Source organism: Tenrec ecaudatus, chromosome 9, assembly GCF_050624435.1.
Source record: "Tenrec ecaudatus isolate mTenEca1 chromosome 9, mTenEca1.hap1, whole genome shotgun sequence".
Classification (NCBI taxonomy): domain Eukaryota; kingdom Metazoa; phylum Chordata; class Mammalia; order Afrosoricida; family Tenrecidae; genus Tenrec; species Tenrec ecaudatus.
Window position 1 is genome coordinate 122,267,398 of NC_134538.1, and position 25,055 is coordinate 122,292,452.

A 25,055-nucleotide genomic window follows, 5' to 3' on the forward strand; every position below is an offset into this window, starting at 1 on the left:
GAGAACAGCTTTGTTCAGAAGACCACGGAAAATGAAAGGTTGAGAACTTTACCTTTTAGCTGAAAAAAATTACCAGTGCTTTGACACCAATGTTACGGGATATCAGCAGGCCCACACTGCTCAGGGCACAAAAAATCTTTGTGTTCTTCAATTGTGCATACCTTGCTCATCACCCAGGTACACTGAAATCTTATGACAATCCATACATCCATCCATTGTGTCAATCACATTTGTACATTTATTGTCCTCATCATTCTCAAAACATTTGCTTTTTATATCAGCCCTTCCTATCAGCTCCTCATTTTCTACCTCCCTCGTGAACACTTGATAATTTATAAATTATTCTCATTTTGTCATGTCTTACAGCGTTCGATGTCTCCCTTCCCCCACTTTTCTGTTGTCCATCTGCCAGGGAGGGGGTTATATGTAGATCCTTGTAATCAGTTTCCCCTTTCTACCCCACCTTCCCTCCACCCTCCTGGTATCACTATTCTCATGACTAGTTATGAGGGGTTCATCTGTCCTGCATTCCCGGTGTTTCCAGTTCCTATCTGCACCAGTGTACATCCTCTGGTCTAGCTGGATTTATAAGGTAGAATTGGGATCATGACAGTGATGGGGAGAAAGCAGTTAAGAATTAGATGAAAGTTGAATGTTTCATTGGTGCTATACTGCACCCTGACTGGCTCGTCTTCTCCCCTCGACCCTTCTGTAAGGGGATGTCCAATTGCCTACAGATAGTCTTTGGGTCCCCAATCCACACTCACAATGATATGATATTTTGTTCTTTGATCCTATGGACACCTCGTGATCACACAGACTGGTGTTCTTTCGTGTGTGCTTTGTTGTTTCTGAGCTCGATGGCCGCTTGTTTATCTTCAAGCCATTGAGACCCCAGATGCTATCTTTTGATAGCCAGGCACCATCAGCTTTCTTCACCACATTTGCTTATACACCCATTTGTCTTCAGCGATCTTGTTGGGAAGGTGAGCATCATGAAATGCCATTTGAATAGAACAAAGTACTCTTGCATTGAGGGAGTACTTGAGTGGAGATGGACCACATATTCTAACCTGCCCTTCCATAGTTAAGGATGTAAGACAGTCCGTGTCCATGCAAGGAAATAATGAACCCAGGATGGGCTTCAAACCACCCAATGCAATGAAGCTTTATGTTTAAAGCCAAAAGATAATACCAAATGTATTCTTATTCTTTAACTTTAGAATATATGAGAACTGTATTTCTTCCCTGTCATCCAGTGAATGATGACTCAAAGAGAGACTCTCTGTGGGTATCTGAGAGTGTAACTGTTTATGGAAGTAGAAAGCTAAGTATTTCTCCCGAGGAGCTGCTGGTGGTTTCAAACTGCCCACCATGCAGATCTCAGCCCATTGCAGAACCACTACACCACCAGGGTCCCTACTCCGTTTTTTTAGCATGACATTATTATTGTTTTATCTCTTCCTTTGGGCTTACGCCTGAACAAAAGGAAAGCCAAGCACATGTAGCTAGTGGTCACATACAGAGGAGCAGGGGGAAAAGCAGTTCTCCCAGAGTTGCCTTTATAGCAACCCACTCTCTTTTAATAACTCTCTCACTCCATTGAGTTGATTCTGGCTTATAGTGACCCTCTCGGGCGGAGCAGAACTGCCCCCTTGGGATTTCTGGGACTGTAAGTCTTTATGGGAGTAGAAAGCCTCATGATTCTCCTGCAGAGTGGCTGTTGGTCTTTAACAGGCTCTCCCGTGGTTGTCCGTCCAATGTGGAAGGCACTACTTCACTACAGTCCCGGGACCCTGTGATTACCAGGATAAGAAAATTGCTTCAAACAGCATGTGCTTACAGCATTCCATAGTGCACTTCTCTGTGTCATTGACATCCAGGAGTGGCTAACTTGACTGCATGTTGCCAAATCTCTAATGCGGAGGTAGAGGAAAATCTAAACACAAAGAAAAGAAATAGTAGGTTTTGAAACATGTGAGCTCTGATGTAATGCTTTTTTTTCCACCATTTTAGGTGGAAAATGTAACACTTAAATGTTGCAGTAACCCCGCCAAAATCAAATCCACAGCTATTGAGTCTATTCTCACTCAGAGTGACCTTAAATAGGGTTTTGGAGAGTCGAGATCTTTATGGAAGCAGACAGCCTCAATTTTCTCCGGTGACACAATTAGTGGGTTTGAACTGTCAATCTTAAGGCAGTGAGTTATCTCAGTGCTTAAATCACAGTACACTTAAATTCAGTAACAGAAGTATAATGGTCTACTTGTATTTGAGCATAAGAATTTTATCTGAAATACTGAATTTTATCTACAAAAGTCTTTGATAGAAAGTGATCCTGTGTATTCACATCTTGGAGCACTGGGTTGAATGCAACATGCCAGCATGGAGTAGGGAGCCAGTGGAGAGGGCTGAGGGTCCGTCCCCAATCCCAACTACGTGGACAGCTGCCCCTTCCCCCCAGAAGAATTTATTTCAGAGGAAGCACTGAAGCTGCAGCTCATGGAGAGGGACATGTCTGATCAGAGCAGATGAAGGGGGAGGAAGAGAGAGTGGAGCACATCCTGGCCCACCAAGCCTTGAGGACGACATTCCTTCTCAGAGCAGCCAATCCACAGAGAATACTATATGGCCGGCCCCATTATGAGACACGACATCCCTCACTGACCCATAGCCCTACAGGGAACAACACTGGAGACACAGTGTGGAATTCCGCCAGATCTCATCCCACCACAAGGAGGCAAAGCACTAAGGGCATGCAACAGAATAGCAAAGGGAACAGAGTAATAAAGTCCCCAGGGAATACCAAAAAGAGACTTTGGGGCCAGGGCTTGGCACCCCATCAGACTCGACCAGAAAACACTCCTAAAAGCCAACAAACAGTCCTTGAACTAACTACAAGCTCTTCTTTCTTGTTGATGTGTTTTGTTCTGTTTTGTTTTGTTTGCCATTGGCTTGTTGCTTGGTTTTACTCTGTCTTGTTTTTGTGTATGTTATTATCTCCTCAGGGCTGTCTAAATAAGATAGGCTGGATAAACAATATGGAGGAAAAAACAACGGGATCGACAGTTCTGGGGGGGACGTGGGACAGGGGGAGGTTGGGAAAAGAAAGTGATGTTAACAAACCCAGGGACAAGGGAACAACAAGTGATCCAAATCACTGGTGAGGAGGGTGTAGGAGGCCTGGTTGGGCATGATCAAGGGTAATGTAACTGAGAGGAATTACTGTAACCCAAATGAAGGCTGAACATAATAGTGGGACAAGAGGAAAGTAAAAGCAAATAGAGGAAAGATCTAGGAGGCAAAGGGCATAATAGAGGTCTAAATAAAGGCATGTACATATGTAAACATATTTATATATGAGGATGTGGAAATAGATCTGTGTGCATATATTTATAGGTTTAGTGTTTAGGTAGCAGATGGACATTGGACCTCCACTTAAGTACTCCCTTAATGCAAGAATACTTTGTTCTATTAAGCTAGCATTCCATGATGCTCACCTTCCTGACACAATCACTAAAGACAAAGCAGGTGCATAAGCAAATGTGGTGGAGAAAGCTGATGGTGGCCAGCTATCAAAATATATATCATCTGGGGTCTTAAAGGTTTGAAGATAAACTAGCGGCCATCTAGCTCAGCAGCAACAAAGCCCACAAGGAAGAAGGACACCAGCCTGTGCGATCACGAGGTATCGAAGGGATCAGGTATCAGGCATCAAGGAACAAAGAATCATATCATTGCGAATGAGGGGGAGTGAAGAGTGGAGACCCAAAGCTCATCTGTAGGCAATTGGACATTCCCTTAGGGAAGGGTCGCAGGGAGGAGATGAGCCGGTCAGAGTGCAGTGTAGCAACAATGAAACATACAACTTTCCTCTAGTTCCTAAATGCTTCCTTCCCTCTCCCCGCCTGCCCCCGACCACTATCATGATCCCAATTCTACCTTACAAATCTGGCTAGACCAGAGGATGTACACTGGTACAGATAGGAACTGGAAACACAGGGAATGAAGGGCGATGATCCCTTCCGGACCAGTGGTGAGAGTGTTGATACCAGGAGGGTGGAGGGAGGGTGGGGTGCGAAGGGGGTCACGATTACAAGGATCTACATACAACCTCCTCTGTAGGGGATGGACAACAGATAAGTGGGTGAAGGGAGACATCAGACACTGTGAGATATTACAAAATAATAATAATTAATAAATTATCAAGGGTTCATGAGGGAAATGGGAGTGGGTAAGGAAGGGAGAAATGAGGAGCTGATACCAAGGGCTCAAGTAGAAAGCAAATGTTTTGAGAATAATGAGGGCAACGAATATACAAATGTGCTTTACACAGTTGATGTATGTATGGATTGTGATAAGAGTTGTATGAGTCCCCAATAAAAGGATTTAAAAAAACGAATGTGATCCTTACAGTTCAAGTATAATTCCAGAGAATTGATAATGAGACTATGCTTGTGAATATTTTCTTTTTTAAAAAAATACCCATTTTACTGGGGAGGAGCTCTTACAAATCTTATAACAATTCATCATTCAATAGAATTAAGCACACGTATACATATGTTGCCATCAACTTTTTCAAAACAATGTCTTTCTACTTCAGCCTTTGGTATCAGCTCCTCTATTTCCCCCTCCCTGTGAATATATTCTTCTGGTGAGGAAGTTAGGCTGATTTATTTACTGAATGAAGTTTTCTATTAGAAAATGAATACTTTCCTTAAATAGTAACTGGTGTATGGACAGCATCCATTAATTATTTGCTGACAAATGAAAATCACCCTAAAATTATTGGACTTCTGGGGTAAAAATAAATATTGCACTTCTGGGGAAATTTGCATCTATTTTTGACAAAACTGTAAACTAGAAATACTAGAAACCCTCTTAATGCCAAGTATTAAAAAACGACCAAACCCTCTACCATCGAGTCAGCTTGGACTCACCGATTCCTCTAAGGTATCAGTAGAACTTCCTCCTGTGAGTTTCTGAGGCTACAAACCTAGTGCAGGTGGTTTTGAATTGCTGGCCTTGGGATTAGCATTCCAATATGTAATCCACTACACACACACACACACACACACACACACACACACACACACACCCCTCCCTGCCATCAGATGAATCCTGACTCATGGCAACCCCATAGGGAAGACGGTCTCTGTGGTGTTCCGAGCCTGCAACTCTTCACAGGAAAGCCTTATCTTTCTCCTGGGGAACCACTTGTTTTGAACTGCTGACCTTTCGGTACGAAACCCAGTGCATAACCACTTCACCACCAGGGCTCCCTGCTACCCCAGCAATAACTGCTAAAACAAACATGTAATGTGGCCTTCCGAAAGATCAGACCACCCAATGCAGGAAGAAGGACAACCAGAATGCTCTTTAGAAGCAATGATGGTGAGACTTCATCCCACACACAGTGGTCATGTTATCAGGAGAGGTCAGTCCCTTGAAAAGGACGGCATGCTTGGTAAGATAAAAGGTCGGTGAAAGAGAGGAAGATTGTCAACGAGTTGGCTGCGCAAAGTGGTTACAATATTGAGCTCAGCATTTTATTCTCTTTTAAATAGGGTGGGTATGAATCAGAACAGCGTTCACAGCATCTAGCAGCAGCAGCACAAGCACACACACACACACATATATATTATAAACATTTTTAACTGAGTTTTCAGAAAGGGAAATCTCCTGGATCCCAATCCTTATAAGCCTCCCTGATGATGTAGTGCTACGCTCTGTACTCTGCTTGGGAATGAGTGCAACCCTGATCTTGGGCCTTTAGACTTCCTTGCTCCCCAACCTCAAATTACCTTTGAAGGGAACATAATAGGAGTCTCTCATGGAGATCCAAACTGCCGGTTTAATGTGGTCTAAGAACATCTTACAAACTATATATGGGTCAGAAAACAAAGTTCTAAGGGCAACAAGGCAATAAGAGAAATGGGTGAGATAGAATGCCACTAAGAGGGCATCTCTAAGTCCCCTGAACCCATATGAAATGGCCAGCAAAAGACCTAAGATGCCTGCAGCTTAAGGTGGACAAGGAAGAAGCCAGAATCTTTATTCCAGAGTCCTTGCTAAGCATCGGGAGGTTACCTACTTCCTCTGAATCCATCTTCCCATGACTCCTCATGGCCTCTCTATTGTTTGATTTTAATGTTATGTTTAAAGGATTTAATAAATCCACTGAATAGTTTGTCCATTTTTTAAAACGTTTTATTAGGGGCTCACATAACTCTAATCACAATCCATACATACATCAATTGTATAAAGCACAACTGTACATTCATTGCCCTCTTCATTTTCAAAGCATTTGCTCTCCACTTAAGCCCTTGACATCAGGTCCTCTTTTTCCCCCCTCCCTCCCCGCTTCCCCCTCCCTCGTGAGCCCTTGATAATTTATAAATTATTATTTTGTCATATCTTGCCCTGTCCAACATCTCCCTTCACCCACCCCCTTTTCTGTTGTCCATCCCCCAGGGATGAGGTCACATGTAAATCCTTATAATTGGTTCCCTCTTTCCAACCCCTTCTCCCACTACCCTCCCAGTATCGCCGTTCACACCCCTGGTCCAGAAGGTATCATCCGCCCTAGATTCCCTGTGCCTCCAGGTCCCATCTGCACCAGTGTACATCCTCTGCTCTATTCAGGCTTGCAAGGTATAATTCGGATCATGATAGTGAAGGCGGGGCGGGGAGGAAGCATTTAGGAACTAGAGGAAAGCTGTACTCTTCATCAGTGCTGCATTGCACCCTGACTGACTCATCTCCTCCCCTAGACCCCTCTGCAAGGGGATCTCCAGAGGCCGACAAATGGGCTTTGGGTCTCCACTCTGCACTTCCCCCTTTATTCACTATGGTAAGATTTTTTTGTTCTGATGATGCCTTACACCTGATCCCTTCGACACCTTGTGATCACACAGGCTGGTGTGCTTCTTTCATGTGGGCTTTGTTGTTTCTGAGCTAGATGGCTGCTTGTTTACCTTCAAGCCTTTAAGACCCCAGACGCTCTCTCTTTTGATAGCCAGGCACCATCAGCTTTCTTCACCATATTTGCTTATACACCAGTTTGTCCTCAGCTATCATATCATGGAGGTGTGCACCCAATGATAGGATTTTTTGTTCTTTGATGCCAGATAACTGATCCCTTCAGAACCATGTGATCTTACAGGCTGGTGTGTTCTTCCATGTGAGCTTTGTTGCTTCTGAGCTAGATAGCCGCTAGTTTATCTTCAAGCCTATAAGACCCCAGATGTGATATCTTTTGATAGCCAGGCACCATCAGCTTTCTTCACCATATTTGCTTATGCACCTGCTTTGTCTTCAGTGGTTGTGTAGGGAGGGTGAGCATCATAGAATGCCAATTTAATAGAAGAAAGTGTTCTTGCATCGAGGGAGTACTTGAGTAGAGGCCCAATGTCCTTCCACCACCTTAATACTAAACCTATAAATATAGGCACATAGATCTATTTCCCCATCCTCATATATATGTTTGCATACGTACATGTCTTTGTCTAGACCTCTATAAATGCCCTTTGCCTCCCAGCTCTTTCCTCTATTTCCCTTGACTTTCCTCCTGTCTCACTATCATGCTCCATCCCCACCTGGGCTTTAGCAATACTTCTTCATTACATTACCCTTGATCATGCCCTACCAGGCCTGCCACCCCCACCTCACCACCAACTTGAATCACTTGTTGTTCTCTTGTCCCTGGGTTTGTTAACACCACTTCCTTACCACCCACTTTCTCCTATCCCATTACCCCCAGAACTGTCGGTCCCGTTGTTTTCTCCTCCAGATTGTTCATTCAGCCTATCTTATTTTGACAGACCTGCGGAGATAATAACATGCACAAAAACAAGACAGAGCATAACCAAACAACAACAAACTACTGACAAAGAACAAAACACAACAAGAAAGAAAATCTTGTAGTTAGTTCAAGGATCATTTGTTGGCCTTTAGGAGTGTTTTCCAGTCCAGTCTGTTGGGGCATCACGCCCTGGCCCCCAAAGTCCACCTTTAGCATTCCCTGGGGACGTTGCTGCTCCATTCCCTTGCTGTTCCACTGCACTACCCCCAGTGCTTTGCTTCAGTGTGGTGAGATCAAAATGGGCGCAATTCCCACACTGTGTCTCCGGTGCTGTCCCCCGCAGGGCCATGGGTCAGTGAGGGACATCATGTCTCATAGTGGGGCTGGCCATATGGTCCTCTCTGTGGACTGGTTGCTCTAATTGCTCCTCAGGGTCTGGTAGGCCAGGATGTGCTCCACTCTCTCCTCCTCCCCCTTCATCTGCTCCCATGTGCTCTGATAAGATATGGCCCTCTTATGGAGTTGCAGATTCAAAGCTGTCCTTTGAAATAAATTCTTCTTGGGGGAGGGGCAGGCATCCACTTCACATTTGGTACTGGGACCAGCCCTCCAGACCTCTCCGCTGGTTCCCTACTCCACGCCGTTTGTCCATTTTGTGTGATGTTATTCTCACTAGAGAATTCCAACAGGACAACCACAGTGTTGCATAGATAGTGTTTGTTGCATGGTTTTTAATCATTTTATTGGCTTATAATTCACATTTTACAATTCAATAGTTCAATTGCATCAGGAAATATTGTACAATCGTCACCACCATCAGTTTTAGAACATTTTCTTTATTCTTGTACTCATCATTATTAGCTCTCCATCCCCCCCCCAACCCCTCCAGCTGCACCCCTAAGTGTTAAGCAGTTTTTTCTTTCTAGCTTTTTGGCTAACCATGCTCTTCTAGCCCCCAGAGATTTGTGCTATGCTGTTTTTAATAGCAATACGTAAAAACAAAAAATAACCTAACACACTTTTGTGAAACTCTCATGGGGGAGGGGGTATCTAATGAAAAACAATGTATTATAATTATGGTATTGTAATAATAACCCAAAAAAGCCTAAATCCCAGTGGATCCTGCCCATCAACAAGATGTTCAATGTGGAGACAGATTTTTATCTGGAAGATAAACCACCTCCAGAGAGAAGAAGGAAGCAGTTATTAGAATATGACTATATAGTATCCTGTCCAATAGGAGGGGACTTACTACTTTATTAGCTGGCTCATTTAACCACATCCTACTTATGACAGCTACATCTCATTAGTTCCATGGTACATTGCCCAGAAACACTGACAAGGCAGGTGGTTTTCAATTCTGTGTGAAATAAGCTGTTGCAAAATCAACTCTAATGGTCACAAAGGCAGACTCTGTCACAGAGTGAGAAACTGAAAAGACGCCTATGAATTTGTACTTGGAAAATCTAGGAAAGAACCCCATGTGGAGGCAGGCTGTTGCCAACATGGCAACCTGGGAAGAGCATCAGGCAGGAGAAGGCGAAGTCCTAATTCAATTGCACAAGCATGCTTACGATGCTCTTCTATCCAAGACATCCTGATCCAGACCCATGAGGAGGCGTGACCCAGAAGAACAAGGTAAAAAAAATTGGGGGGTCATGTTTATTTTTTTAAAAATGATATACTGCTGAAAGTGTATGAATGATTCAGAAAGATGCAGGTGCCCATTCCTATTCAAGATCTGCCCATCCACCCTCTGTGCCTGGGAGAGCGTGGCTCTTCCGGTGAAGGAAGCGCATCGAATGCTCCAGAAACAACGAAGGTGCTGTGCAAATGGAGTCAAAGTCCATTTGGTTAGAGAAAATGATCACTGATGGTGCCTTGACTTAGGCATTGGCTGTTTAAACCCTCCATCTGTTCTGCAAGAGATAGATGAGGCTGTCTCCTACTGTACAGATGTACAGATTCACAAAGCTTCAGGAGCGCTTCTACTCTGTCCTAGAGTCACTATCAGAATCAACTTGACAGCAGTGGGGCTTGGTCAGAGAAAGGGGAACTGTAACAAAGAAGTCAATGGAAGAACACCCCTTGTGAGGGAGAACCGTGGACCAGCTGTAGTCAAGATGAATTTGACTCATGCCAACTCCCTGTGTGTCAGAGAATTGGACATCAAAAGGGTTTCAAGGCTACGTTTTGGGGGCGTGAATCACCAGGCCTTTCTTCTAAGGTGCCTATGGGCTCGTACCTCCAATCATTTGGCCAGTAACAGGGCTCGTTGGCCGTTTGTACCACTCGGGGACTCCAGGGGAAGAACACAGAAGATAAAGAATTAACTAACAAATGGAATAAGTCAACCCTATTTTAATGGAGTCAAAATAGGTCCTGCTGGCATACATCTCCATTGAAGAGACGCAAGAAGAGTTAATCAGCTACCTTCCTAGGTGGACGGGAGAGCCAGCTGAGACTTTGCCAGCCTCGTGCTCACTCCTCACTCCTGACTCCACTGGAAAAGAATGGCAGTCTTAGAAAACACCAGGGATGCTTCCTGGAACAGTGGTGGTTGGGCGTTGTTAAATATTCCAGCACTGGGAGGATGAGACTATGAATTAGGGAGATAAACAGATGCACCAGGCACCAGAAATGGTTTCATTTTGACTTTGAATGTTGGACTAGGGCCACTGGGCAGTTATCAGCAGCAGATTTCAGATTTAAGAAAAGACCTCTAGGTCAATGACTTCAATCAAAAGACTATGAGTCTCAGCTTTTGTAATCCCTGACCAGAAGTCCTGGTGGCACAGTGATTGGTTACACATTGTGCTGCTCACCCCCAAGGTCAGCAGTTTGAAACCACTGGTCGATCCTCCAAAGAAAGACAAGATTTCCACTCCTGTCACGAGTTACAGGGTTGGTATAAGTCAGCATCTACTCGCTGGCAGTGGGTTTTGTGGCCCCTCTCTACAAGCCAGCCTCCAAAGAAAAGAACTGGCACTTCCATGTTGTGGTGGTGAGGTGCCATCAAGTCAACCCCAGAAGTTGCCGTCTGTACAGCAGAAAGAAGCTCCGCCTGTCCCTATGCCAACAGAGTTCATGGTAGGACCTCAATCTCTTCTCCCGCCCAATGGCATTAGAACGGTACTGGCAGGAGGCTTCAAAACTCACAGGCATATTTCATTATCTTGTCATTCCATTTCCCAATGCACTCTTTGAAGACCCATCGCAAGTTCCACACAACCGAAGAGTGACAGAGTGTTTCTGATGACCGATCACAAAGCCTTCGGTGTGTAGACAGGGAGCTCTGACTTGGGGGGGAGAGATGATTAGATGAGATCAACTTTAATTCCCTTTGAGCACAAAGACTTTATGGTTCTACGGTTTTATTTCCTTCTCTCTCAGTCAAGCCAGTTCTGAAAGAAAAGAATTTATGATGTTCCTGGTGAGAACGAAATCTACTCTCCAGAACACCAGCAACCCCGACCTATGTGCTAAATTGTCTGGGTAATAATCTGTTCCATGTGGAAGTCCTTGCTGAAAGCACAGTAGAAACCAAACAAAAACAAACCCAGAGTAAACAAAATCACAGTATCCATCAACACCATCTGAGCATCACGGAGCCAGGAGACAGCGGGCACCGCCACCCACTAACAGCAGTCTCTCCCCAGCAACTGTACAACGCTTGGTTTACAAAACACGTGTGCTGGGGAGATCATGTTGTAAGGACTCATGGTGGAAGTTTCTCAAAAAACCCGAAGAAGGGATTCCCATTGGATTGAAATCTCTGCATCCTTCAAGGCTTGGAACATGAGAAAAGGCAGGCGGGAAATGAGCAAACACTCCGTTGGAAGGCTGGTTTTCATTAAGCTAACTTAATCCAGGAACTGAGGAGGTGAGCCCATTAGTGCATTCTATTAAAGAAATGGAAACAGTGAGTGGATGGTCTTCTTTTCTTGATGAAAGATAAATTATAATAAAAACCAGAATTTTTTCTTAAAAAGTAGGAGTTCCATCTGGCTCATGCTACATAATGTAATAGAGCCTGTGTCATGCCGGGTGGGTTACAGAGGGGACTCTGTCCCTGCGCTGTTAGGGACAATAGAGAAGCAGAGGAAGTAAAATGAAGTCCTGATACAGGCTACAACATGGATGAACCTTGAAAACATCGTGCGGAGTGAAATAAGTCTTGTCATAAACGAACTACTATTATATAATCTCACTTACCGTATATACTCAAGTATAAGCCTACCCAAATATCAGCCAAGGCACCTAATTTTACCAGAAAAATTGCATTAAACATGAATACTTTCTTTTATTAAATTTGCACTCTATGATGCTCACTCTCCCGACACAACTGCTGAAGCCAAAGTGGGTGAATAAGCAAATGTGAAGAAAGTTGATGGTGCCCGGCTATCAAAAGAGATAATGACTGGGGTCTTAAAGGCTTAAAGATAAACAAGCGACTATCTAGCTCAGAAGCAACAAAGCCCACATGGAAGAAAACACCAACCTGTGTGATCGTGTGGTACCGAAGGGATCCGTTATCAGGCATCAAAGAACAAAAAATCATATCATTGGCTACACACCTCCATGATACAATTGCCGAAGACAAACGGGTGCATAAGCAAATGTGGTGAAGAAAGCTGATGGTGCCCGGCTATCGAAAGAGACAGTGTCTGGGGTCTTAAAGGCTTGAAGGTGAATAAGCGGCCATCTAGCTCAGAAGCAACAAAGCCCACATGGAAGAAGCACACCAGCCGGTGCGATCACGAGGTGCCAAAGGGACCAGGTATAAGGCATCATGCAAAAAAAAAAAAAAAAGAATATGTGTGTGTGTGTATATATATGTGTGTATATATATATGTGTGTGTGTATATATATATATATATATATATATATATATACCATAGTGAATGAAGGGGGAAGTGCCAAGTGGAGACCCGAGGCCCAAGTGTTGACCACTGGAGATCCCCTCATAGAGGGGTTTAGGAGGGGAGATGGGTCGGTCAGGGTGCAATGTAGTACCTATGAAGAACACAGCTTTTCCCCAGATCCTGGATGCTTCCTCCCCCCAACTACCATGATCCGAATTCTACCTTGCAGGACTGGATAGGGCAGAGGTTGTACACTGGTGCATATGGGAGCTGGAGGCACAGGGAATCCAGGGTGGACGATACCTTCAGGACCAGGGGTGCGAGGGGTGATGCTGGGAGACTGGAGGGTGAGTGGGTTGGAAAGGGGGAACTGATTACAAGGATCCACATGTGACCTCCTCCCTGGGAGATGGACGGCAGAGAAGTGGGGGAAGAGAGACTCTGGATAGGGCAAGATATGACAAAATAACAATTTATAAATTATCAAGGGCTCATGAGGGACGGGAGAGCGGGGAGGGAGGGGGAAAAAAAGAGGACCTGATGCAAAGGGCTTAAGTGGAGAGCAAATGCTTTGAGAATGATTGGGGCAGGGAATGTGCGGATGTGCTTTATACAATTGATGTATGTATATGTATGGATTGTGATAAGAGTTGTATGAGCCCCTAATAAAATGTTTTTAAAAATTGCATTAAAAATGTGCAATGGTATATGAAATACCTAGACTAGCAAATGCATACACCTCTTGAGTGATTACCAGGGGCAAGGAGAAAGGAGAAGAAAAGGGGGGCTCACAGTGGGGGGGGCACTGAACTTCATTTAAAGGTGGTGATAAAATAATGGTCAAGGTTTCACAATATGAACACATTTAATGTCACTGGATTGTACATGTAAAGAATGTTGGATGGCAAAAGAGACACACGGGTGGGTAAAGAAGGTGGCTGAGTATTGAACCCTGTGTGTGTGTGTGTGTGTGTGTGTGTGTGTGAGACAGAGAGGAGAACCTGGCTCTTTTCCTCTCCCTAAACCAGTAAGAGAGGCTGAGCACAGTGCGCATCTGCCTGGAGGCTGGGAAAGGGCTCAGTGGCCAGTGTCAGACCTAGATCAAGGTGGAGAGCATATCCATGGAGGAGGTCTGAACTGCATGCAGATGCCAGAGCTCCAGTGATAGGGGGGTCGAAAGGTAGCTCGTATCCTAGCATGTCCGTGGCATGGTCTGGCATGGAGAATGGAGCCCAAGCACATGGGAGGGTGGAGCTCCCCTGGGGAGAAGGTAGCTGCACTGGCGGGTGCTATGGAGCATTCGCCGAGTGAAGAAGGGAACCAGATGTGCAAAGAAGGATTGGGATTGAGCAGATACCAGATGTCGCAAAGGAGCCCGCAAAGGAGAGGTGGTACTACCAACGAGAGCGTGGTACTTTAGAAGACGATAGATAAAACAAATTCAAATACAAATAAGGAATTGGTAGTCACACATTTAATTTCATAGCATTGACTGCAATCCCCACAATGAATCATCCCTTATCCCACTTCCTCGCTGCAGTCCCATTTCCATTCATTCTTCTTTCCTATCCTTTCCTGGCTTCTGAGCTTTCTTCCTGAGCAAATGCTGCCCTTTGGGTCTGCTGGGGTTGCTTGTTCTGAAGAGCGCGTGCTTTCCTGGGGTTAGGGTTCACCTTCTAGGGCTGTCTCGTGGTTGACTGAAAATTGAGCCACAAGAATGAATTCATTTCCAGGCTTGATTAGTGTCCCAGGGCCACAGACTCAGGCTCTTCACAGTCTCTATCCAACCAGGAGCCTGGCCTTTTGCGTACTTCTGAGTTTGTTCCACGTTTTCTCCTGCTGTCCGGGACCTTCTAATGTGATCCTTTTCACCAAGGGCAGCATTTGTTAGATAAGGACTCATCCTTTGACCTCATGGGTATGGAAACTGAGGTTCTCGTGGTCCATTAGTCCTGTGCACTAATTGTCCCGCGCATCTTTCATTTTCTCACTCGAGACCATGGCTGCACCTGAGACGGCTGCTCACAAGTTTTTAAGACCCTGTCACTGCTCACCAAAGTAGGACGTAGAGTGGTGTCTTTATAGAGGAGATTATACCAATTGACTTCGGATGTACCCAACCCCAGACTACTGTCCTGAGCCTCCGTTCCCTCTACTTGCTTGGTGCTTGGTCAGTTTTCTTAATCTAGGAGGAACTAAGTACCGATAAGGAAGAAGAGTAGAGTTAACACTGGGTGTCAGGCTGTACTGAAGGGTATCAGTGTGAAACCGTGGTTTTCAAAATCTACAGCTACAGCGATAGCGACAGCTTGCCAAGTCCTATGGAGGAACCCTGATGGACCAACTCTTATGCTCTTGGCGGCTGACCAACAGGTTGGTAGTTCAGCAGAACTTAACAAGAATAGGCCCAGCTGAGTGATTCTTCTGGAACTTCATCTGCTACATCTAAGGTGTCTGCAGATCCCTTGGCTCCAATGTGATTCTTCACCTCACTCCCTTCTTACTCCCGCCTTACTCCTTGCTTACTCCCATCCCTGTTCCAGGGACCACCCACGTCCTGAAATACTAGTTTCATCAGAATAAATAGAAACAAATTCAAGAACAGAAATAAACATTCCCCAAAGATCTTTCTGACAAGACTGGATTTACCTCAAAATGATCAGTTTTCACAATTCTCAGAGATTAAAAATAGAGTCCTTATGGGATATAAAGGTTTTTTAATGTTGTATAATAAATCTCTCATGTCCATGCCACACTGATTATCTATGGCATGATTGACACTGGTAGGTTCATTCACACACATTATCACTTTAATCAACTTTAATTCGTCCTCACATCAACTTTATTCCCTTTCCAAGATTCAGAAAAGGGAAGGTCAGAATGGCTAATTACATGCCCAAGGTCACTCAGTGGTCCAGAGCTGAGATCCACACTCCATCTTCGAGTGTCGGATTCTTCTCCCCCGACTATTCCCACAGAAACCTTACCCCATCCTGTAACAGAAGATTCTTCCTGGCTAACTAATATTAAGCCTAGAATAGAATGAGCCTGTTTATTTATAAAACATCTCAGCATAAAACTCAACCCTCACTATATAAACTATTTTAAGCATTTTCCCCAAAGCTCAGAAGGGTAGTAATGGATTTTTTTTCCTATCATAAACAATTTAAAAGCATGTACTAATGATTCCATTCACATTTGCTGATGAATTTCCCTAGCAGATATTCATGCCCAAATCCTGCACTCCTTTATTTGAAGGCAAAAATTTGTTCAAAAGTAAACTTCATTTGTTTAATAAAGTCATCCTTATCACATAAAAGCAAAATGGAACTGTGACCAGGAAAAGGTCAGTTTTCTTTTCCTTATTTAAACAAGCCATTCTTTTGCATGGCATCTACTGTCAAAAATATATACCTACACTTTTACTTCTAAACATTTAAAGGAAAATTTAACCACACTCCATTAGAAATACAAATCCAAAGAGTTAAACAGCAGGAAAGCACTTACCGGTCCGACATTCGGCGTAAACCTAATCATTTTAACTTTTAAATATTGATACAACACACCTGGACTATTTGTAACCATTATCTTGTTCTGTATACCAAAATCTGGGCTCTTTTACCCAAAAGTCTCCCTTGTTTTAAATGAAGTGTTTCTGATGCCTAAAATATTGATATTCTAAAATAGTATGCCTAAAATAGTAGATATTCCAAAATTGTAGCTAATATAAACTGCTCACCTACACTCCATCCTGAAAAAAAAAGATAAATAAACATTGTCTAAATTCTACTCTACATTTTTATTGCAGAATATAAGCTTATTCTAAAAGACAATCCACTATGTTTCTCAAATAAAAGAAAGTCCAATCATGAGTCTGGCCTGAGGTTTGTCTAATCCAGCCTTTAAACATTGAATCCCAGGGAGTTTGAGACCAATATTTCCCGAAGACTCACAGGAAATACTTAAAAGAACTTTTTAGAAAGAACGGATTATGTGGGCAAATGAGTTTAGGAATTTGATCAAAAGAAAGAAGAAATGTTAATACACAATATTTAAGCATGCAGAAAGACACAAATTAATCACAAACGCACACCCACTCATCAGATTTTAACAAATATAGGTATGTGTTCTTCAGGCTTGCTGACAGACAACTGGAACACACCCAGGACCCCTTCTTTATGGCTAGTGATAGTCTTTGCCTGTGATACAAATATTTGTTTTGGCATGTTTGGGGAATTGCACTTATCTGCTGCTGTTAGTTGCTGGGAAAGCTGACTTATGGCTATTTAGTATATCTTTTTCTAACTTTTCAATCCTATGCAAAAAATAGTAAACAAAAAATATCAAACTATGATGCTATTGTGTCCTAACATATCCTCCAGGTAGGTCTACGCACTTTTAAAGTTGGTGTTCCGTCTCTGAAACCCTTTGCTGCAAAGAAGTATACCCTCTTCAATTACATCACATCCAAGCACCAGCTTTCCAGTGGGATTTTCATAGGCGAGCCCTTGCTGGCCTTGCAGATTGAGTAGGTGCAATGTTGACATGGGGTGGGGGTGGGGGGGGAGTGGCGGAAATCTTTGGGCGAAATTTTCTTGGTCTTTTTCTCACCAACACAGTTTTCCACACTTAAAATTTCTTTCTAGGAAGCCTCTGTGATCATCTTGTGTCCTTTGAGACAATCTATCACAACTACTCCTTGGGCATCCCCAAACACAAGTCACCATGACCTCTTTGCCTGGGCTTACACACTGCCCAGCAGATCCCCTCATAAGGCGCTGTTTTGATTGGACCTTTGTTCTGAAGGCACGTTCAGGAGGCTGAGACAAGCACATTGCTGAGAGAACTTGCCTGAAGGCATCAGAAATGTCCATGTCCATATTATGAACTGGAATCCTAACAGCGACACTTTGTGATTTACCTTCTTATTCCTCATTCTTGCTCTTTCAGGGGTGACCCAGAAATGTGAGCATGCATGCTTGACAGGGGGCTAGCGGTAGAGACCGTCACCCATCTCTCAAACAATATAGGAGTTCCTGGATATTTAATCTTCATTTTGACATTCTACATGTTATCAGAGTCTACTATTTTAGTGCCTTTTTAATATATATTTTGGGAGAAATAGAGGACTTTCTACTCCTGTAAAAAGTTAGTCTCAGAAACTCTCAGTGCAGCTCTAACCAATCCTGTAGCATCACTGTGGGGCAGCAGTGACTCGGGGCAGTGAGTTGCCTCGGTTTCTTATATCACATAAACCATATATTGAGTATTTGATTGTGATGGTTTAGATTCAGTGACTGTCCGGAGTTACCCACAGGGATTCCCGTTCTTACAACCACTGCTTTTTTTTACTCTGTTTTTGAATTCTAGTCATTATTTTCCTGAAGGTCTGTGATGACCATATTCTAAGTATTGGTCCAAGAATGTCTTTGTTTTGACTTTATTTGGGAATAATTCTCTCTTGGTATAGCACTCTAAGCAGACGGTTCTTGCTCCCACTGCTTTGCAAACATCCCATACGGCATCTGCTTTTGCCAGGCGAAGTTGGCTGTCAGGTGAAGTTGCTCTTTTGTGAGTCGTTTTTCTTTTCTCGACGGATACTCAGCATTTCCTCTTCATCTCTGATGTGCTTCCGTCTCACGGCAGCACAAACTGGGTGAGGGGTTTGTCTTCCAGGACTCGAATTCGCATGCTTCTTGAATCGGACGATTCTTTATCAATTCTGGAAAATTCTCAGCCACTGGTCTTCTGACAAGCCCCTCCTTTCCCATTCCATCTTTGCTCTCCTTGGGGGCTCCTCTCCCAGGTGCTCCGGTTCTTCAGCTTATGACAGCCGCCTTGGCTCCCTCATGGTAACTTTCCTTCCACATGGCTAGTCAATGCGGGGGGTTTTGTTTCTGTTTTCTCTGCGAGACCATCCTCACCATGGTCATCTTCCTGGCACCTGTGTGTACTCCCGGCTATGGATGTGTCCTTACAGGGGAGTTTGGTGTTCATTTCTGCGGGAGCCCTTGGAGGTTCCTTTTTTTTTTCTGGACCAATTATTGTGTTACCACTTCATCTTTGGTTCCAGAAAATGCAGGCAGTGTGAGTTCAGGTCCTATAGCTCACGGTGCAGGCCTGGCATTTTGATCTCTTAAAGGATACTTTTGTCCACCATTAGCCTCGGGGAGGCTCCTTGGTGCTTCCACAGGCCCCTGGGGGTACTGACCGTCCCATCTCCCAGAGGGCGCATCCTATAGAGGTTCGGCATTGTGCAGCAATGGTTGTCTCTCAGCTCTCAGTTTTGCACGGGCTCATGATGACATCTTCGCTCCTCCTGAGGCATGAAAATTGTTATCCACCCCCTCCAGGCCGATAGCCCATTCCAGACGCCTGTGGGTACCCAGGACCTACCTGCCTTCCAGTTTTCAATGACTATTCTCTTCTGACTCCTGGAGATAAGCCTTTCGTTTGGCAAATCAATTCAACTAAGGCATACCTGCACTTTGGCTCCAGACTACCACAATAAAGCATATCCTGCAACCAAGTGAGCCACACAAATGTCTTCATTTCCTGGTGCGCATCAAAGGGAGCCCTGGTGGCGCAGTGGTTACATGTTGGGCTCATAACTGCAAGGTTAGCAGTTTGAAACCACCACCAGCTGCTCCGCAGAAGAAAGATGAGGCTTTCCAGTCCCGTAGAGTCTCAGAAGCCCCCTGGGACCTTTCTAGCCTGTCGGATAGGGTTTCCCTGAGTCGGCATGGGCTCGATGGCCAATTTTATAGCCTATGACAGAGTTTGACATACTGTGATAATTACCAAAATATGACAGAGAGACATGAAATGAGCACTGCCATTTGAGGAAATGATGCTGATAGACTTGCTCAATGTAGACTTGCCACAAACCTTCAATTTGTTTAAAACAAACAACCACCAAGCATCATCTGTGAAGCACAGGAAAGCAAAGTGCAACCCAACGGGGCGGAAGCAGGTCCGTTTCCTGCCCTGGGGAAGAGGCTGGTTGTCTTCACTGTTGCATCAGAAGGTTCCCCACGTGGATTTTTTTTCAGCTGTGGAACGTCACAGACCTTGCTCTATATTATTGGGTGTTGCAACTCCCAGGGTGCAGCTGTGTTCAGAGTTTTCCGACTATTGGTTAAGAAACGTTTGTACCTGGAACATCTCTCAGAACTGTTGGTTGTTATTCGGGCGTCAAGGCGGTTCTGAATCACAGTGACCCAACTGTCTGAGTGCGACACAGTGAAGCCCGGCCGTCTGGCAGCACCCCTCCATTGTTGTGATGCCTCCGCCCACTGCTGCACCCACTCCTTCTCCCTGAGCGTCTTGCACTTCTCCCTGCCCTTCTATTTGACCAGACTTCGGTCCCTCTCTGGAGCCTGGTCCCCGACACAAACGAGACAAAGTCTAGCCATCCGCTCTTCTAAGGAGCATTCTGGTTGTACTTCTTCCAAGCAGCTGTTTGTTCTCTTGGCAGTCTGGGGGACTTTCTGTATTTTTGCCAATACCATAATTCAAATGTATCCAGTTTTCTTCAAATTCCTCATTGAGTGTCCAACGTTCATATTTGTATGACGTGATTGAAAACAACCTGGCCTCGATCAGACACACCCTAGTGTGGTCAGAGTAAGCACTTGCTTGTCAGCACCTTTAAAGAGGTCTTGAAAAGACCCTTCATGGAGAAGCACTGAGGAACAGATTCATTTTCCTTGGTGTCTGACTCAAGCGAATCTATTTGTACTCAGATGTATAGAACTTTAATCCATATATTTAAACAAGAAGGCACTCTTGGTGGTTTAGTGAGTTACTTGATGGGGCTCTCAGTCGAGCTTTTATAACTCACAGCAAACCACGTTTTCCTGATGGATCTGGATAAGAGAAGGTGAGGGGAGATTCAATTGGGAGTGATGGTTAACAGGGTTAATTGTGATTGGATAAACCTGAGACCCTGGGCCTGACGAGGGCCTGGCTACCACAAAACCTATGGACTTGAGTGGGACTGGGCTGGGTGCCTTCTTGATGTGAAGCTGCTTCTTGATATAAAGCCTAATTTAACTTCCCTAATAAACCCCGATAATCCTGAGGGAAAAAAACAACCACCTGAGACCCTAATGAGGGGAACCGGTCAATTCTGCCCCCTTTCCAGGTATGAGATGAGCCACTGCAGAAGCAGGAGAGGGGATTCTTAGTGCAATCAAGGATGCAGTGCAGTATGATCGCTGGACCCTCAATCCCTGCTCCTTGGGCCTATGACACTGGGGAAATGGCGGAGCAGCAGCAGCAGCAGCAAAGTCAGGAGCCAGAGCATGAGGCAGCGCTGGGGCTTCCTGTCCCGCAGGTCAGTAAAACTGAGTGCCTGGACAGTAGGCTGGCACGCACAGGGGAGTGCCTCTGGCCCAGTGGTTCTCAGCCTTCCTAATGCCCAGGCCCTTAATACGTCCCCCGCCCCGCAACACCATAAAATTAATTTCATTGCTACTTCATAACTGTCATTTTGCTACTGTTATGAATTGGGAGACCCCTGTGAAAGGGTCGTTTGACCTCCAAGGGGCTCTCGACCCACAGGTTGAGAACAGCTGCGTCTAGCTACTTGGATTGGCAGGTAAAGCCAATGACCACAGACTAAGGCTTGTCCTAGAATTAAAAGCTGTTCAGTCATTTATCGGCAGTGCTGAGAGAGCTTGGCAACAGTGCTCTAAAAGGGCAGATGGCAGGTCAGAGGCCAGGGCACCGAGAGGTCTGTCAGAGAAAAATGGCAGGGAAGAGGTTGTCCTGATCAAAGAACTGTATCCTGAACATTTCTGAGCCTGAATTGTAACCAGTGGACTTCCCTAATAAACCCCATCCTTGTGAGTATTGTCTGAGCTCTCTGCCACCCCTGCAACAGATGACTGAATCCAACCGAGAAGTAGCCAGTGCCGTGAAGAAAGACAATTGGTGCCAGAATTGGTCAAGGAAGAAGAAGTAAAGGCCTATCTGACCTCTTCCTCAGAGCAATCGGCTTTGTGGAACTGCTGCTGATGATGGTGATTCTTCGTCCCCTCTAGGAAGTTGTGAGGAAATCAGATGTCTGCCTCTTTACCGAGTTTTGACAAAGGTATACAGTCATGTAGCCTCTATCACAACCAGGTAGAGAACACTCCCCTCACTTACTTTGCGTCTCTGCATCAGACCCTCAGGCAGCAACTGGTCCTTCCTATCTTTACAGTTGTGTCTTCTCTAAAATGTCATCTGGGTGGCATCACACAAGATACTGTTTTATGTCTGGCTCCTTTTGCTCAGTATAGTGCTTTTGGCATTCATCCATGTTATTGCATGTTATCTGCAGCTCATTCCTTTTTATCTCTGTGTGGAATTCCATTTTCTGGATGTAACACTTTAATCCACTCACCAGAAGATGGATACCTGGCTTGCTTTCAGCTGGGGGCTATTTTGATTAAAGCTGTTGTAAGCATTTGTGTCTAGGTCTTTGTGCAAACATGGTTATGTTTTTCTTGGGTGTTCAATAACAGATTAAATACCAAAATTGTACACTCATGTGGTTTTGTGTATTTTTGTCCAAGTAAATAATAAGAGAAAAAGTAAATGTCCAATTGTCCTCGGTGGTCGGTTCTCCCTCTCTGGGTTTGCTTTTGTGCCCGAGGATCTAGTTCATCTGTAGCAGAAGGGCCAAGAGTCTTAACTACTGCTTCCCACTCCATTTGTATTTGGTTCATCCCTCCCCCGTTTCAAAATGGGCCTTTAAAGGCATTATAATAAAAAGTAGTGGACAAAAGGGTGGACTCATGACAAGGAGAAAGATATTAATAGGGGCAAAGAAATGAGTGTGCTGACAAGACTAAGCTAGGGCATATCTCTGCGGTTAAACATGGCATTTGCTCTGAGATTCCTGGCAGTCAATGCCAAAAATACATCCACATGTATTGCATTCCTCAAGCAGACTCAACATGCCACATCACCCAGAGAGTGAAATAATCTACTAACCCAGATTCAGAGGGCCTTAATAGTGTTCATTGGAAAACTTTATTTCTATTTTATGTTATAAGAGTGGCATGTGGGTGGCATCTGACCTCCTTTGGCTTCATGAGAGGGAGTAAAAGTCAAGCTCATCATCAGCCCAAGGCTGACTCCCTATGAGGGAGAGGAAAGACACACCTCCGCCTTCTTCTTCCTTTACCAATTCTGACCCAACCCACCCTTTCCACAACACTCTGTTTCTCTGCTGGGTTTGATAAACTGATGCGACGGTCATGCAGCATGCAAGAGACAAGACTCAACAATTAAGGGATTCACTAGGGAAATTAACAGGATCAGATACAGTTCTTCTGGTCAGTAGCACATCTTCTCAACCATTCTCACAGGCATGCCTCTCTCTGGTCTCTGGCTTCTCAACCACGCATCTCTTGGCCTTTAAATACTGTAAATACCCCTTTAGCACTTCCAATATATGCCCAAAGGGCACCACACCCAGCCAGTCACGATGCTCGCTCAGCAGCACTCTCTCTGGGTCAGCAATCCGAGCTCCTCCAATTAAGAATCTAGAAAGACTCCACTATGCAAGCAGGCCTCCTCCACGAAGGCACTCCGCTTCCTCCCTCCAGAGGCAGGGCGCCTGCGCGCTGCCTGGTGCTCTAGGCGCTGCTTCCATCCCTTCTTGTGTCACAGCTGGGTCTTGTTGATCAAGGAGGATCAGCACGCAGGTAATCTTGGGGTTCCAAGGTCACACTCTACTCCTGGGCCTTTTTTCTTTCTTTTTCATGATAAGGACAGCCTCGTTAGCTTCTGAGAAATCTCACCTTATAGCTACTGGGATGGGAAATTGACCAGCTCCTTATTGAAAGTCCCAGGGACCGTCAAAAAGACATTACTCGGCCTTGGTGTTAGAGCAAAGGACGGTAAGACTTCATCTCACAGACTGTGGGCGTGTGGTCCGAGGCCAGTCCCTGGAAGAAGGTGATCACCCTTGGTTGAAGTGTAGGGGCGGCAAAAATGAGGACGCCCCTCAACAAGATGAAAGACACGGGGGCTGCAACGGTGGACTCAGACGTAAGAACAGACGGTGGGACGGTGCAGGGCCAGGCGGTGTTTCCTTCCGCGGTACACAGGGCTTCCAGCTTTCTCCTGGGAGTGGCTGGTGGGCTTGAACCACCACCCTTACAGCTAGCAATACAACTCTGACCTGACTGTGCACCCCCAAAAATTGCCCATCACTTCATTAAGAGTTCCAAGTATGTACAATTACATACAAACCTGTTAGCGGTCACTCAAAACTGAATCATAATCCTATCAATATTTTTCCCTACCTGAACTTACCCAGGAAAAAAATAGTTTGGTGGGAGTTACAAAGCTAGTAGAGTTGTAGCAAGCAATGTACTGCAATGCCAATACATTCTATTTTAATCCTTCCAAGAATCCTGCTGTGGGTCAAATTAGTAACTCTGTTGAAAGACGAAGGAGCCAGCTGCACACTATTCTCCAGTTCTCCCAGGCCAGGGTGGCTACACCAAGTATAGATGCTTGGTTAAATTTGAATATCAGGTAACACCATTATTAGCATAAATATGCGCCCTAACTGGCTTGGTACATAGTATTAATAAGTAAATCCATCATTTGTCTGGAATTCAAATTTAACAGGGCACCGTGTATTTTCCTTTGCTAAATTTGGATTCCCAGACTTGGACTGTGCTCCTAAAGTGTTCGAGGTAGTCCTGCCCCTCCCCAGCCCTTCCTGGCAGACCCTCACTGCCACCACCTTATCACCTACTCGTGATCACATGTCTGTCACCAAGATCAAAACACACTGACAGTTCCCAGGCCCTGCATCATTGTACTCTATCGTCCCACAAGGCTCCACCAGGTTCCAAGTCTTCCATACGCTCCCTAACCAGTCATAGCCTATTAGCCCCCGAACTAGAGTCAACACCTCTGGAGACCAGCTATGGAACAGTTCCTCTTATTCCAACCAGAACCGATACCACCCTGGTGGTGGTGCTGGCGATCTCATCAGCAAACCAACCTCCCCACCGTCCACACTGCACATGCCTTGTGAGAAGAGAAACATGGATGGATACATGATAGAAAACTCAAAGAGTCTTGTCCTAGGTCTGGGGCAGCAGAAACAGCCCCAGGAAAGGGAGTGGATGGGCTGTGTGTCAACATCTTTCAACATGGACAAGACTATGCACAGCATGTTTAGCAAATCGGTGAATTTCCCAAGACTAGCAAATAGCTAACTTAGGACTCAGGATTAAAAGAGATCTCAATAGGCTAACGCGACTGGCCAAAATCAACAAGATGAAATAGAACAGGAATTGCAGGAGCTGCTGGGTTTAGGTTGGGAACAGCAGTGACATATGAGAAATTGTGCCGCCCTGCAGTTTAGATAA

The 25,055-nt window shown here is 44.8% G+C and overlaps 1 protein-coding gene across 1 annotated transcript in view; it reads right to left on the reverse strand.

The window, feature by feature from the left end:
* The window catches only part of FBXL13 (F-box and leucine rich repeat protein 13), a 245,272-nt gene that overhangs the window by 149,936 nt on the left and 70,281 nt on the right, over positions 1-25,055 (reverse strand). Inside the window, exon 8 of the mRNA XM_075557360.1 lies at positions 1,844-1,939. Within this exon, the coding sequence (XP_075413475.1) occupies positions 1,844-1,939 (96 nt within the window). The remainder of the gene's footprint in view (positions 1-1,843; positions 1,940-25,055) is intronic.